The sequence below is a fragment of the Protopterus annectens genome, chromosome 12.part0 (assembly GCF_019279795.1).
Source record: "Protopterus annectens isolate FY-2018-M chromosome 12.part0, PAN1.0, whole genome shotgun sequence".
Taxonomy (NCBI): Eukaryota; Metazoa; Chordata; order Ceratodontiformes; family Protopteridae; genus Protopterus; species Protopterus annectens.
Window position 1 is genome coordinate 370,761,465 of NC_056746.1, and position 17,006 is coordinate 370,778,470.

Here is a 17,006-nt window from a genome sequence, read left to right on the forward strand (position 1 = left end):
TTCTATGATTACTAATGTAATTTGATTAACCTCTTAAAGCATACTAATTGTGCAAGCATGCAAATTTTAATTTGCCTATCGACACCTACTTAACTGATGTAAGAAGAAGACTCATTACCTTTAAAATAGATTAGCAACTTTGTCTGTGTAATGAAACATATACCTATTTTAGTAAGTCCCAAGGACTGAACTATGTAGCACTTTCAAGTGACATCAAGTCTCGCCAATTTTAAACTATGTAGTTAAGGACTCTTCCGTAACTACCTAGTCTACAATAGTTATTTCTTTGTCTGCTTAGATTGATAATGTATTCCAATATCCTAAATTACTTCCATTTGCTTGGCTTGTTTGGTTATTATTCGTCCACAGTGTGCCTTAAACATTTGCATTTAGAGATTTCAGATTCTTGCTTATTAAAAGACGGCACTGAAAGGGCATGGAATGGCCCTAACTTTATACCATCATAATTTCCTTAAACTAAAAACAACTTTTGAAGTCAACATTTTAGCCATTACGGGGAGTGTCTTTAGTTGCAACTTAGTTAATAATATTCAAATGATCTTACAAAAAAAAAGCAAACAACAACAAAGACCTAGTAAAATGCAAGTGGGCAATAATTTTGACCTTCTGTTTAGCTGCATAAAAAATAGCTACAGGATAGACACATCCACGAATAATACATGTCAATAAATTATTTTTCAAACCAGTAAATTCTTCAGCAGTAAGAAATGCTGCATAAACCTAGGGTGAATGCTATGGTCAACAGCCCTATCACTAAAGTCTTACCTTTTATAAAGGAGCTGCTGTCGCATTGGTGTAGGCAAGTACCTTATCAGAGTATGTTTCTTCAGGGGATCAGTTAAAAATTCATCAAGGCAGTCAACCTGCAAAGAAAGAGGAAAGGTTCAGGCATTTTCCTCCATATACCTGCGTAATTCGGAGTTCCTTATGTCAAATACATGCCATCTACAGTGCCAGAACTTCTGCACAACACTGCAGGTATATTAAATCTCTTATAAACAGTGCCTAGCATATGCTGAATCTTTTACTGTTAGATGTAGTAATGAACTTAAAAGCATGGGATAGAAACTCACAGACAGACAACCATTACCCACCAACTTAACTAACTCTGGAATTTAAACCATTATCAAGGATAAGGAAAGGGCTATTAGACAGGGAGAGTGAAATAATAATGGGCAAAACACAGACAAACAGAAAAGTGATCCTGTACACATCTCATCAGATCATCCTTAAGATGAGATGTTAAACTGAAGCCTAATCTGCTCAATTTGGTGCTAGCTCAAGTAGATGTAAAAGATCCCACGGCACTAATCAAAAGAATTAAGGGAAGTTCTCTGGTGCCCTTTCTAAACTCCCCCTAGTCAGTATGAACACTATGCTGGGTCTCCCCTGAAAAGATGCCATTGGCTTAGAGGGACTAACCCAGTCAACAAAGTGTAAATAAGTAAATACATAAATGAATAACATGCCAATTTAAGCTTCTGTGACTATTCCACAAAGGAAAAATTAAAATTAAAATTAAAAGCATTCAATTTCACTCTACAATTAATCTTAATGCATAAAACAGTTGGTAAGCAATAGGACATAAGAGATATGGCACAGAAAGTTATCTAGCTACCCCAATGGAGGTTGCCAGTGGTGTCCCATTGGGCTCAGTACTGTGGCCACTTTTCGTTATGGATTATGCTTGCCAGATGTAAAAGTAGAAAATGAGTTAAAGATAATATGCTAATGACTGCAAACTGGTTAAAGTAATTACTTCAGTAAATGTTGCACAAGTTCTCAAAGACCTTTTGCAAAAATGCACGTCTTGTACAACAGCAATGACCTTACCTCTATCAGTAAATTTATCATCATGATCCTTAGTAGAAAAGACATGAATTAGGACTTCAAAATAAAAGATATGTCAGCAGAGGTGGTAGTCGTGTGAAGGCCAGGACTTGTAGTGGTCTCCCAAAGTGCTGTTCCAGAAGGTTTTGGCCTAGAAGCTGCCAGTCCTGATGGCTGCAAAGGCATCTCACTAAAGGTCCTGAGATGACTTAGAGGTAGATGCAATCATTTATTTCTGTGGACTCCACATCCCTGGTTTTTTTTTTTTTCTTTTTGCTTTCTTTTGGGATCACACCAGCAATCATCAGAGCATAATGGAACATGCAAAGTTACCAAAGAAGCTGACAAAGAGGATTCCCTATGTGCAGTGAGTACTTTGGACCTACAGTTAAGGGTCTTTGCATGGAATTTAGCACAGTCAGAGCAGCTACAGTCATTTTGCTGAGGCCCCAAACAAAACAAGCATATCAGTGAAAATCTTTATGTGGAATTTGCTTCCCAAAGGGCAAACAATTTTTAACTTTTCTGAGGATTAACTTGAAAAGAAATTTCCCCAACAGGGTACTTATTTGTCTGGAAGCAGAGAAACTCTGGAAACACAAGCTGACCGATGGACTGCAGGTGTATAAATCACACATGAAGCGCATCAGACTGCACAGCTAGAAAGAACCGAAGATGGAGCCGACAGACGTATTCCTTATACCCTGGCTTCTGGACGTTGGTCATAAAATGTCCACTGGCTTGGAATGATGATAAGATTCTGGAAATCAGGCCAGTCACAGGCTCCTGCATGGCAAGAAGTCCCAAGGATTAATATGCACTTACCACAACTTGGCATCTGTGTTGTTCATTTTCACTCTTCCTCACAAATGTGTTACAGATCCGATCCTGGGATCTGACTCAGCCACATTTACAAGACTTATGATCTGAGTCTCGAGCTCCACTCTCTACCCATAACTCCTCAGATCAAGTTTGCTGCCTTATTGCCCACTGTGTTATAGAGACGGGACAGACACAAGAAAAGATTGAAGCTCAATCCTGGAATGTAAATGTCCCATTATGATCCAAAGATCCATCTAGGAGTCTCAAGGCCGGGTGTGGCTGGGAGGGAAGGTGAGGAAGAATGAAAATGGACAGCACAGATGCCAAATTATGGTAAGTACATAACTTCTAAATGTGATGTTCTCCTTTTCATTCTTCCTCTTGAATGGGTCAGAGTCCCCAGCTATGTAACTCGTGGGAGGCCCTCAAGGAAGGACATGCTGGAGCACAGTCGAACCAAAGAAAGCTCTGCTTCTGGAGACTGTATCCAATTTGTAATGTGTAATGAAGGCATGAGTCTCTGACTAAGTGGTTGCAACACAGATATCATCAATGGAGGTTCTTGATGAGAAGGCAGAGGAAGTTAGTCACAGATCTAGTGGAATGAGCTCTAGAAGAATGAGGCAATTCCAGTAATCTGTTTAGCCAGAGTAATTTTGGAAACTGCTTGACCTAAGCAGTTAAGGGAAAAGGATACAAACAGCTGATCAGGCTTCATTTACTGTTTTTTCTGTGAAGATAAAAACATAGTTATGAACAGCAATAAGATGCAGCATGTATTAGCACTTATTAGTAAAGTTTGGAAAGAAAACTGGCAATTGTATGGCCCGATTAATAATATTAGTCTCCATGGCCACTTCAGGCAGAAAGGAAGGGTTGATTTATACAGACACCCTATATTATGAATAATAAAGTGAGGAGGCCTAGCCGATAAGGCCTGGAGCTCAGAAATTCTATTGGCTGAAGTGATAGCTACCAAAAAGACCGTTTTCCAAGATAGAAACTTTATATTGCACTTGTTTGCTAGTTCCAAAGAGCTTCTGAGTCCACCCCTGGAGGACCATCATAAGATCCCAAGGAGGAGTGTGTAGTGAAAAAAAGAAGGATGGCCAAAGTAGGAGCTAAGACAGGATCAATATTCTCTTTTGAAACTCGCATACAGAATCTTTTCCATTTGCTTCTGTAGACTTTCTTGATGGAGGCCTTCTGGGATGCCAAGATAATGTCACAAACTAGGGAAGTGAGCCTGGACCGTCTTACTATCACTGGAAGTGAAGAAACCTTGCAGTCAAGCTTGAGGGCATGGAAATTGGGATATTGAGTTTCTGATGGGTGACATAAGAGATCCTGAGTGGGCTCCATTAACTATGGAGGATATTTCAAGTGAGACCAGATGAAGGGGATAGGCATAGAGTAGACCCGGGGCCTATTGTGAATCAGAGCATCCCTCGGTGACTCCCCCAGAGGGGGATCAGAGTGAAGTACTTGCTACACTTGTTGACAGGAGAGGTAAATAGGCTGTAGTAAAGCTGGCCCCCAACAGCTGAAAATCATGTTCGCTACTGTTTCATTGTGGGACCACTCATGAGGAATCAGAATGGACCTGCTGAATATGTCTGCCACTACAGTGGTATTCCCCGATTTGTGCAATTAGAAAGTGGACTGAAGAGATTGCTCATTCCCAGACACTCATGGCCTCCCTGCACAACAGGTAGGAACGGGTTCCTCCTTGTTTGTTGACGTACCAGACTACTGACATGTTGTGTGAGTGTGTACTGCAATAGTACCGAAGGGAAGAACATTCTGAAAGACTTGCAACGTTAGGACTGCTCTCATCTAGGACACAGATATGCAACTTGGTCTCCGAGGAGGATCATGTGCCTTGGACCATTTTTCCCTTGAAGTGCTGCCCCCCTCATTGGGAAGCGTCCGTGGTCACTGTGGCTACTGGGGGAGGAAAAAAGAATGGCCTACCCAAAAACAGGTTGTTCGACTGGATCCAACAGTGAATATGATGTTTGCAAATTGGAGTGAATTTGATCCACCAACGAATATGACGTTTGCAAACTGGAGTGAGTTTGATGGGAACACAGACAGTCTGGTAAAGAACAGACCAGTGTACCGCTAAAGTCCACTGGAGGAATTGCATGAAACATCTTGCTAAAGGAACTAAAATAATGGCAGCGGACACTGAGCCAACAGCTTGCAACACTAGTTTTGCTGGAGGGAACGGACAGGACAGTAAATCCCAAACCTGAATTCACAAAGATGCGATGCGATGAAGAAGTAATGAACCACTTGAGATGTAGTATCCAGCTGAGTTCCTATAAATTTTAGTCTGCACAGGAGTCAGCTTTGATTTGGCAAGATTTATCATAATGCCTAGTGAGGTGGAGATCTGAAGCAAGTAATCCTTGGCTTGTAAAAAATGATGCCTAGTAGTGGAGGTGAGGAGCCAATCATCAAGACAGGGAAATATCTGGAATCCTTTGAGATTCAAGTGAGCTGCCATGACTGCCATGCATTTGGTGAACATCAGGGGCTGTGGCGAGTCCAAAAGGCGGTTCTGTATCATGAAATCGAATAGGAAGAATGTTAAATGGTCTAATGAGCGAAACTGCCGAAACTCGAGGATCCGTTATTGAGGTTTTAGTAAAGTGGAATATTTACCCTTTTCCTCACTGTAGTGAGTTCTCAGAGTTGGAATATATATTTAGCGGGGGATGTGGGGGCACAGCCTCCCACAATAAGAACTTCTAGTTTTGGCAGTTTTGCTCATTAGAGCATCAACATTCTTCCTATTCGATTTTATAATATAGACCCCCAAAAGGCAGGGCTTTGAACTGACAGTGATTGACTTTCAGCTGAAAGCGTAGGTGTCTCCTGGAGTAGCTGTCTATTTTGATATGATAGTACACATCCTGGAAATCTACAGAGCACATCCAATCATACTGGTGCAGAATAGACAGGACAGACTAAACCGTAACTATTTGAAACTTTGACTTCTTTACATACTGATTCAGATTGCTTACATCCAGAACTGGTTTTAGGTCCCTTGTTTTCTTTGTCACTAAAAAGCATGATTAAGTGCTGAATCCTATTTGTTCGGGTGGGACCTCCTGGATGACTCTTTTTACAACAGCAGATTCTGAATCTCTTTTGCTACGTACTCTCTCTGGCTGGGTGGAACATCAGGGAGTTTCCTCCTTATGATAGGAGGTGGAAGAGAAAACGGAATGTAGTAACCTCTGGATATTATACTTAGCACTGATGCATTGTTTGTAAAGCTTGTCCAGGAGTCCAGGTGCAGGGAAACATGACCCTTGGACTGCCACCAGAGAAGAACAGTCAGGCAGCGCTTCAGGCCTATGAGAGGAGGAGTCTCTGAAGCCCTGGCTCTGCAGACGCCCCTCTGTCTCTGAGGTGACGTCTGCCATTGAAATCTCCTCCTCTGCCTCTGGAGGAAGCGTCCCCACGAGTCCTGAAAAGGTTCCTGAGATTTCTGAAACCACATTTTTTCCACCTCACTGGTTCCTAGAAAAAAGAACCATTGAGGGGGTTGAAAACTTGATTTCAATGACAGCCAGGGTCTTTCCTTCCTGTGGTAAGCATATCCCTCAGTGATGGCCCATACAAGGAGGAGCCATCAAAGGGGGCATTAACAAAAGATGCCTTGAAGGGTTCTGCAAAATTGCCTAGCCTCATCCAGGCATGTCTCCTAAAGTCAATGCCTGAACCAGCTGCTTGTGAGGCACCCTCCACTATGTGGGAGATCAGCCTCATTGATGAATTGGGTGCCAGGTAACTTAACGACTTCAATGTGAAGGTGGCTGAGGAGCAGATGAGCTTTCCAAATCGATCCATCACTCTGGACTCTCTGTTTGGAGGATGAACAGAGGAGCTCTGCTTGGCTAGCTCCTTCTTAGTGGTTGCCACCACAACTATAGCATCAACGAGCTCTCTGATTATGTAGCCCAGGCAGGTATGACCCTGACCTTGAGCAGTATCCTACCTTCACCAAGAATGATGCCACAATACAGAGATAAGATGATCAGCTTTAACAATTGGCTTAAACTCTGGTGTCATTCAAAGGGGATCCAATGTCTGTCTGCCTGGGATGACATGCTGGACAAGCCACGCTGCTTCGCAAGGGACGGCTTGCACCTGTCACCCCTGGGATTCCGGATATTGGCAAAGGCTCTTGCCACCCCCATAGTGCCTTTTTTAGGCAAGGCTCAAATTCTAAACCTACCACCCTAGAACACAAAAAGGAAAAAACTAAGGGTAATGCTGCTCAATGCCAGAAGTCTAAATCTCAAAATGCACGCACTCGAGGCCCTTCTCAGTATGGAGAACATCGATGTCTGTGCTGTGACAGAAACCTGGTTCAAGGCTCCTGAGAGCACCCCAGCACTATCAGGTTTTACCTCATATCATGCGTTCCGGCCCCAAAATCCGGACAATACCAAGAAAGGAGGGGGGGTATCCATATTCATCAAGGACACCCACACCTCAAGACTGGTGGCAATGCACGATGCATCGGAGACCATCCAGGTGCAATTAACCATAGGCAAGACTGCTCTGCAAATTGTAGCATGTTACAGGCCACCCTCACAAACTCAGGAACCTCACATGGCCTTCCTGAAAACACTAGAGGGGATAAATGTATCACCAAACACCATCATACTAGGTGACTTCAATTACCCTAATATAGACTGGGAACACTACTCAAGCCCAAACACCCTAGCCCAAAAGTTCCTGGAATTCATAAACTCAAATGCCATGGAACAACTAGTCACCATCCCCACAAGAGGAGAAAACATACTTGATCTCATCATCACGAACATGGGAGCACAATGTTCAACACCGGAAGTATACCCCTCACTGGTGAGATCAGATCACAAACTAATCTTGCTGGAGGTCCTCATCCCACCCCCACCTGAAATAAAAAAGACCACAGTAAAGAACCTCGAAAGCCGACTTCACACTTCTAAAGACTAGTGTGGTCTCCTTTAAGGCCCCCGAGCTGGCGGAAAACAGTACACAAGCCGCTGAATCACTTACAAATGCCTTCTACCAGCACCTGCAGGACTGCATGGATAAGGCAATCCCAAGCAAAACAAAGACTCTTTGTACCAAAGGCAAGCGTCCAGTCTGGTGGACCCCAGCCATAAACAAACTCTACAACAAAAGGAGGAAGCTACTACAAGATAGAGCAAAATCCTTAAAAGGTAAGACACCCTTGATCACTATAAGCAAAAAACTAAGAGCTCTCATAAAATCATCCAAAGCAAATTTTGAGAGAAAAATAGCTAAAGACTCAAAAGACAATCATAAGGCCTTCTTTAGCTATGTTAGAAACCTGGGAGGAAACTCCCAGATATGCTCAGAACTAGTTCAAAATCATGTGAAGATTACTGATCCTACAGACATTGCCAACATACTGGCTGACAGGTTCAGTGCAAACTTCTCCCCCCCCAAAAGGAGAGATATCTATACCAAGCGATTGCAGCCCCCCAAACATCTCCAACGCCCAAGTGAGAACTGCTCTCTCCAAAGCAAAAAACACAGCATCCATGGGACCTGATGGTGTCCCCGGCTGTGTGCTCCACTTAACTCAACGAGGAATTAAACCCACAGCTAGAACAGCTGTTTAATCATAGTCTTACCTCTGGATAACGCACTCCAGGAGTGGCGCACTGCAACTGTGGTCCCACTTCACAAAGGCGGTGCCTCCACCGACCCTGGAAATTACCGCCCATTAGCTTGACAAGCCTTATCTGCAAAGCCATGGAGAGGATCATAATGGACCTCATAAATAAAGACATAAGGAATTTGCAGACTTTGGATCCATCCCAGTTTGGCTTTGTCAAAGGCAGATCATGCCTTCTAAACTTGGTTGACTTTTTCGAAACAGTCACCAAAGCCATTGATGAGGGAAAGGCAGTCCATACAGCCTACCTCGATCTGGCAAAGGCCTTCGATACAATACCCCACTCGGGTATCATTGAAAAACTCATCAGCTTAAATGTTAACCCATACATCACAAGATGGGTTGCAAACTGGCTGAGTGACAGAACCCACAGGGTCAGAGTTGCTGGCGCCATGTCAGACTCAAAGCCTGTCACAAGTGGTGTACCACAGGGCTCAGTCCTGGGCCCACTCTTGTTTGGCATCTACTTTTCCAAAGTACAAGCAAACACAGGAGGGTTATGGCTGACAAAGTTTGCAGATGACTGCAAACTGGGCGCCATAGTAGAAAACACGTCTGACACAGATATCCTTCAGAAGGGTCTCACAGAAATGGATAACTGGTGCCAGAGCCATGGCCTAAAGTTAAATGCCAAAAAATGCATAGTCATACCCTTCGGGAAAAACAAGGTTACCCCTAGCTACCAAATAGGTGGCAATCCACTGAGCACAGAAGAAGTTATCAGGGACCTGGGGACCCAGGTGGATAGTAGTCTGTCATTCGACACCCATGTAGCTAAAGTAGTTAGGAAGACCTTCTACATTGCCCACTTTATCATGAAGGGATTCTCATCTAGATCAAGGGAGGTCATAGTCTCCCTATACTCATCACTCATCAGACCAATGATGGAGTACAATGCCCCATTCGGAATGTATCTGACCCGACACTTGCAGCAGCTGGAGAGGCCACAAAAGTTCCTCACCAAAAGGATAAAGGGTCTCAAACATCTGTCCTATGCTGCCCGACTGAAAGAACTCCAGCTCTACTCAGTCGCCTACCGCTTGCTCAGAGGTGACCTATGCCTAACATACAAGGCCATGTCAAACCCAGATTTGATGAATATGCTTCACCTCAAAAAATCTAGATCCGTCAGAGCCACAAGGGCGGGAGACTTAAACCTCGACACGGCTATTAATAGGACGTGCTGGAGGGATAGATTCATCACCCAAAGACTCCCTATGCTGTGGAACAAAATCCCGGTATATGTGAGGCAGAGCACCTCACTGGCCTTGTTCAAGAGAAATCTTGACCAATGGATGGGAGATCGCAGATATACCCCAGGGATTACCTCAGTGTCACTGCTCGACAGAGGCACAGCAAAATAATGGGTATAGTTCCCCATACAAAAGGGGTGGCGTAAGCCACAAAACTATGGGCTAGGCTTGTAAATGCCCTCGGGCAGATAGCCTAGTATAAACCTATGAACCTATGAACGAGTACACTGTTACTCCAATGGGGTCTGTCTGATGGAGGGACTAAAAACTTATCTGGGTGTTTGGGGAAAGGCTCAGCAGTGTCAAATTCCCTCCAGTTCTGGCAGGAAACTAAATCACTATGTTCATCTGCCGGGTGTGGGGGGGGGGGTCACTCAAGACGTACATGGGCCAGCCCCAAAAGCCTCCAGGAGCATTGACTCCTCAGAAGGAGCAGCTTGGGAAGACCAATCACCCTTCTGTTTAAGGATTTCCAGGATGTCTCTAAAGGAGACGTCATCAGGTGGTGATCGAGGGGATCCTTCGCCCTCATCAAAGTTGGTCTCTTTCGTGAGAGACTTCAAAGGGGAGTCTATGTGTCTCCTTTTGCATGTTTTCTTCTGTGGTACCTATTCCATGGGGTGTTCTGGAGAGGTGTCAAAAGAAAGGGGAATCCCAGTGGGGAATGAGTGTGAACACTTCTCAGAGCTGGCTGTCCCTGAGGAGCACAAATGACAGGCTCAGAGCTGGGACCCGATGAAGGGCAAGAGGTAGGATCTGAGATATGAGAAGAAGGCACTCTATGCAGAGAGAAGGCCCTTTTGATTACCTGGAAGGCTGATGGACCCAGCAATATCTCCCCTCCCCTCTTCGGAGCTGAGGCAGCAGAGGACAAGAGGTCAGGGCCAAACCCGGATGCGAGCCCCCTGGAGAAAATCTGACCAGAGCTGTCAACAGCCGAGGAACCAAGGAAAAGAGATGGATCTGACAAAGCAGGAGCCAAACCCAACCTCTAACCTCTTGGATCTGAGACTCGCCCTGATCCAACAGCATCAGAGCAGAGCCAGTCACGGAAACCAATGGAGTCAAGGAAGGGTGCTTCCCTGGATCAGACCCTCTCAGGAATCTTGGATCCTGAGACTCTGAGACTGTAGGTCTGATCGGAGAAGAAGACGGTATTGGTTTGCCAGGTGCATTCATGGATATAGTAGGGGATGGAGTTGGCAGGACCCCATCTGGGTTTGAGCCCTGAGAAATCTCATCTTCCTGTCCATATCTGCCTCAGTCAAGCTCCTAGAGGACCAGGATAAAGCCATGGAAATAGGTCTAGAAGCTGGAGAAACAATCTTCAATGCAAATTCAGGCTATATGTTCCTGGCTGTCAGATCCAAGGGTCTGGGATCAGAGTAAGACGTGGATGGTACAGCGGAAATTGCAAGGGTTATAACACCTGTCAGATCCACAGAGAACTGTGGATCTGAGGGAGACAGTACTGACTTCAGATCCGAAGAGGTCAAATATGAAGCTTTTCTAAGTTTTTCAGGAGGCTCCGATGAAGCCCTCGTTGACTTTTTCAATGATCACTTTTCAGAGTCATGATGAGATTTGAAAGGGGTTTGAGCCCCAAAACAAGAAGGTGCAGAAGCTGTAATAAAACACTTCATTATTAATTTAATTCACTGGTTGGAAAGGGCCCTGGGGTTGAACGATTCACAATGCTCACAAGCAGAGTTGAGATTTCTGGCCCCAGGCAACACACACACACACACACACACACACACACACACACTTCTTGTGGGCATCAGAATTGGAAATCTTATGCCCACAAGAAGTGCATTTCTTAAAACTGGACTTGTCACACATGACCACAATGTATACAACTATACATGAAAAAACAGTAAACTACACCTACACAATGCTACAAAACGGTAGTATAAAATTACCAAAATCAACACCAACACTGTATATGAGACAGAAGCGGTCTCTCAATAACTACACAAAAACTTTTATATCCGGAACCCCCCTCCCCCCTTTTTAAACACCAGTAAAATTGTAGGTAAGAGTAGGTCCAAAGGAGAAAGGTTAGGAAAGTAGAAAAACTAACGCCAGTTAACTACTAGACACAATAAAGGGAGGAGAAGAGAAAACTAACTGTAATATACACATTTTAAGAACTGTAACCTTGAAAATTAGACAAAACAATGACACTCTCATGCTTGAGATTCAGATACGATCTTGTTCTGATGGTGGAAAATGAGATCTGGGGAGTTTGGGATGGAATAGAGCATTATGAATAGAGGGAGGAACGAGATTTGAATCATAAGTCTTGTAAATATGGGAATCAGATCCGTAACCCATTCATGAAGAATGAAAAGGACATCAGATCATCTTTAGTTTACAGTTATGTCATCACTCACGCTTCGTTTCAAATAATTTCGTTTTTCTTCTTCAGAAAATATACCCTTCATATTTTCTGACTTTTTATTTTAACCATTCTCTCCAGTATTTCACATTACCTGTCTCTTTTGATCTTCCTGATGTTTCCCCGTCTTTTTTCACCTCCTCCCACACATCTCTTCTTGTGTCTCAACTTTCTTTTTATTCAATTACTAACACTTTCCATTTCAAAAGCTGTAAGGAAACATGGCACTGTCAGTTCCCTTCCTTAAGTCTAGCTGCACCAAAAGCGTTAATTTGTCAGATTTAGTTAGTTGTATACTTCTATCTTTTCATGTATACAGGCAGGCTCTTATACTTTGCATACAGTAAACAATATGGCCTTGTCTCCATACTTAACAGAGTAATATATTTGATCTCCACTGTGCCATATCACTTCAACTGCATTCTCTGCACCAAACATTTTTGTCTGTGCTCTTAAAATCCCCTTTAACTTATAAACTTCTTTTTGGTACCCCATACATTTACCTTATTGCACATTACATTCCAGTCTCCCCCATACAGTTTGTATCTGGTTGAAAATCTGCCTCCTCACTCAACATTTTTCTCTATTTTCTTTGGTTTGCATTTGGTGGGATGTACTTGACATAAAATGTAACTTGCCTATCAAGCCAGAATTCTCTAACCAGTACACATCTTGCATCCCTATCTGGTTTCTCTTACTCTATTCCTAAAGGTGCACTCTTTGCCACCAACATAATTTATTTATTTTATTTACATTTTGTTAACCACGTCAGCCCTGCTAGATCAGGGCACAATCTCAGACAGGACCTCGGAGCAATTAATATATACAAACATGTTTAATAACACAAGCGGTATAATGCAGTAGAAAGTAAACTACACTGATACAGGGGAGATCACAAAGTATATTAAACATTAGACCTGCAATACCATTCACATTCTATGGTATTATTTAAGTGTCACCATCTTCTTATATTTTATTTTCTTTCTCTCACCCTTTATTATTATTATTGCTACACTGACTCATTTTACTTAGCACTATTCTTTTAAGTGCTAGCGGCTTCCATAATGTTAATAAATACAGCTTCAGACTACACATTCTGTTATTATTTACTATTTCTGCATTTTCTTCCCTATAAATTTCAGTAAGATAAGATTCTGCCCAGGGACTTCCAAGATAGCTGCACTATGAGTAAAAACTTAATTTCAGTTCTTTCACTGTGAAATCAGAAACTCAGAACAGAAAGATAGTGAATTTGTCATTTTGGATACATTTCAGTTACTGGTTAAGTGCACTGCCTAGATGCCAACATAGAAGAAATTTAGAGAACCTGAAACAAAAGGTGAGAAGAAAACGCTGGCTGTGATGAATCCTGCAGGTGTTCAGCAAAAAGCAGTTCAAGTTCCAGCTTTGGTGCAAGACATGACTTCCAGTAATCTAAAGGAAAAATAAGTTAAATGTGCTCACAGCTAATTAAAATTATCAACTGAAATAACAAAAGGCTGGAAAAAATGGAAGAGGCTTTAATCAAATATTCAGATGAGCTTTGATAAAAATGCAAAAATCAGAGGTCAAAATTAAGAAAACACTGGCTGAGTAAGACACTGCTTAAGAAGGGAGGTTTCAAAAATGGCAGAATTAGAAGACAGAGCAGATAGGGAACGCCTGAGATTTTCCACTGTACCAGAGAAACTGGAAGGAACAGACTGTATTTATTTTAGGAAAGCACAAATAAGTAACTGGGCTGGTATTCCATAGCAGGAACTGTTAACTGAAAGGGCACATCATATGTGTATGCTCCAAAGCTGGCCATGAAAAAGGAGCTAAGACCTCTAATAGTAAAGATGCAATCCTGCTAGCAGAAAGAGTTGATTCTGATAAAACTGTGGGAAAAGGAAAAAGTAATAAAAGTTGGAAACAGTAGCGTGTGGAAAACAATTGCTCACTGTAAACCATGCAGAAGAAGAGTAAATTTATTCCAGCAATCAGGGAATGTGGAGAAGCATGTGTGAGATTCAAGCTGCTGTATCCAACTATCTTCAGAATATTCTTCCTTCATAGTCAAAGTCACTTTTTCATGCAGAACATGCTCCAGAAGAAATACAAAGTGTTAGATAAGGGATTTCCATTTTAAAATAGTTATTAGACAGACAGGCTAAAGGGTAAAATAAATTGTGTTTCATTTATGCATAAAAGACAGTTAAGCAGAAAGGAAAATCACCTTGCTGACCAAGCATGAAAAGACAGTTTATTAAAAGGAAAGATAAGCATAAAGTGTGCAGACAGAATGTTCTTTTCTCAAAGAAAAGATCAGCTACAGAATTGTTCCTTAGTGAAGCACATACAAAGCCTGAGACCAAGGTTAAAAAAAGTAAATAAAGAAATTTATGAGACTAAAGCAATATAATATGGTGTGTTCAGGATAACACGGCAGTTAAGGCTAGTAAGTTCGTTCGATCTGTTACTTTTGAGAAGATGACAAACACTCGTGCCGGAGTACAGAAAATAGGTCATCTAGAGACAATGTCAGTTTACATTGTTCAGGACAATCAGAATAGGACGTACAGCAATTTGAATTGTCAGTACTGTTAATGAAGACAGTATTCGGATATTGTGAACATCTAATAAAACCTTACTAAATGAACTACACTGTTTGGAGAATTCATTCTGAAAAGTGCATAAGATTTGGTCCATAAGGGAGAGACTAACACCTATTCAGCACGAGCTTTGGTAATTAAGACTTTTGTTTCTCAGCCTTATTGTATACAGTGTTTCCAGCAAATTACAGTGCAGTACAGCATTATCAAATTTTACATTGGCGTCTAACGTGATCTGCTGTCTGGGGAGAGACATATATACGTCTCACAACCCAGGAAGCAGCTGAACCTTTTCACATCCAATTTCTAGTATAATCATGTTTTCTTAAGTTCACAGTGACTGTTTATACAGCAGAAGTACTACACCAGCATTCCGGAGATCACACTACCCTTTCAGTGAAGGTATCGTTCATTTCCAGACTTGGTTACACTACGTGTGTTCTACAGAAGTCTACAGAATAAGAGTGTTTCATTCAAATTCATGTGTTCTATGGACTTTAAAAATCACAGTGTTTTCATTAAAGTGCAGCACTCCATGTTTCATTCAACTACAAGTGTTCTAACAAACTTCAACAAAAACAGCTGCAATAAGTAATTTTTTTCAAGTACGGTTTTACTCTAAGAGCCCCACACAACTTTAGCAGACCAGTACTAAATCAAAGCAGTGTTCCTTCAGAACATAAACGACTACCGCCACAGACGTTCATGTTTCCAGAGTGATGTCATACAGTCAAGAAGCAAGGAAAAGGTTAATAAGCTACAGACGACGGCTCACATTTCTTCCAAGAACATAGAGTTATGCAAGGCTTTATATGCACCTTTTAGTTAACAGGTCAAAAAAAATTTTAATTAATCAGTTATTTGCATGTAAACATGTCAAGTCATACTGCGACAGTTAAAATGTCTGTAAAGTTTTGGTTTAAATTTAAAAATGCTTCTTAAAGTTAAAGGTCATTAGTTCAAAAATGTTAAATATGTCTAAACGCAAAAGGTTTAAATCACAGAAGCAAGCTAATGACTCAGAAGTCAGTATGGTCTCCAGTCTGAACGTACATGCTCCAGCACATGCAATTCAACATAATTTCAGTTGTAGTATAGTTTCACGTACAAATGTTCAGAATATAATACGTACAATTCAGAAGGCAGAAGTATGTTGCAGTATTACTCAACAGTCTACATATATAACATGCAAGCAATGTCTCAAGTTCACATTACTTCAATGTTTGCACTGAAGAGAGATAAGAGGAATCAAAGTGCAGATTTTGTACCTGAAGAACAGATTTCAGTGTTAAGTAAAAGAATACATTCCATATTTATATGTAAAGATCACAGCATTAACCTGTCATTGTTTAAGGTTATTTCACTGTTTACAAACAAATCAATTTCAATTGCACATATAAAAAACACAAGTGGGGTCTTGTCAGAATTTAAAAAGTCGAAGATTATGGCAACTACCAGTTCGAAGTGTAACAGCTCTGTATATACTGGTTTAGACTTCACTAAAAAGATATGTACAAATGTACATATTTTAAAGAATTGGTTACAACAGATGCATGAAGTTTTGTGGGTTAAAGATGGAATAATTTCCAGTTCAGCTGACACAGCTGAAGTACTCAAAAAGACATATTGAGTGTGGTCAGTCAGGAAAAAAAAGGGTAACCGTATAACTTTATGTCTTGTACGGTATTATCAAAACTAACAGTCAAATTAGTAGAATAAAGGGTTTGCAGTTACAGTTGGCAAATAATTTTTTTGTATTATTGTTTTGTTTAAGAGCTTTGTATTAAAGTGTTGCAATGAATAAACAATATTGTAATATAGACAGAGACAAAATAATGTTTGCTAGTTTACAGAATGTAAAATTTAAAGTCAATGCTACATTGTAAAAGTGACAGCACAGTTAAAAATTCAGATCCTATGTATAAAAGAGTACATTATGTAATCAGTCTGAGATTACATACATTTCGTACGGAGATGGCAGTTTGCAAACATATCAGCACAGATTACAGCTAGCCTAGCAAGCTGAATTAAAGACAGTGCTATCCATTTATTGCATTACAGTTTACTATTTATCCAAAAAACTGTAGACAGTGATAACACATTCTTCCAGCATTCAGTACTAATGGAAAGTTAAATGACATTGGCTAAAGAAACGGTTATGGTGAGACAGTGGGTGGAGTTTCACTCACTGAACAGTGTTACATTATTACTTCGATTTTCATTTAAAATAAGTTCAGAAAAGTGATGCAACTATCAAGTTAAATGCAATTGTTACAGCCAAGACCTTAGGAAAAGCTATCCATTTACTGGTGAGACAAACAGATTTTGTAAGCGTCAGATACCAGTAATGACAATTTTCTTGTAAATACTGA

General features: G+C 41.3%; 1 protein-coding gene across 1 annotated transcript in view; it reads right to left on the reverse strand.

Annotated features, from left to right (window-relative positions):
• The window catches only part of GTF3C1 (general transcription factor IIIC subunit 1), a gene marked incomplete in the record, with an annotated part of 1,808,906 nt that overhangs the window by 1,172,812 nt on the left and 619,088 nt on the right, over positions 1 to 17,006 (reverse strand). The window contains 1 exon segment of the mRNA XM_044089472.1: positions 787 to 884. Within this exon segment, the coding sequence (XP_043945407.1) occupies positions 787 to 884 (98 nt within the window).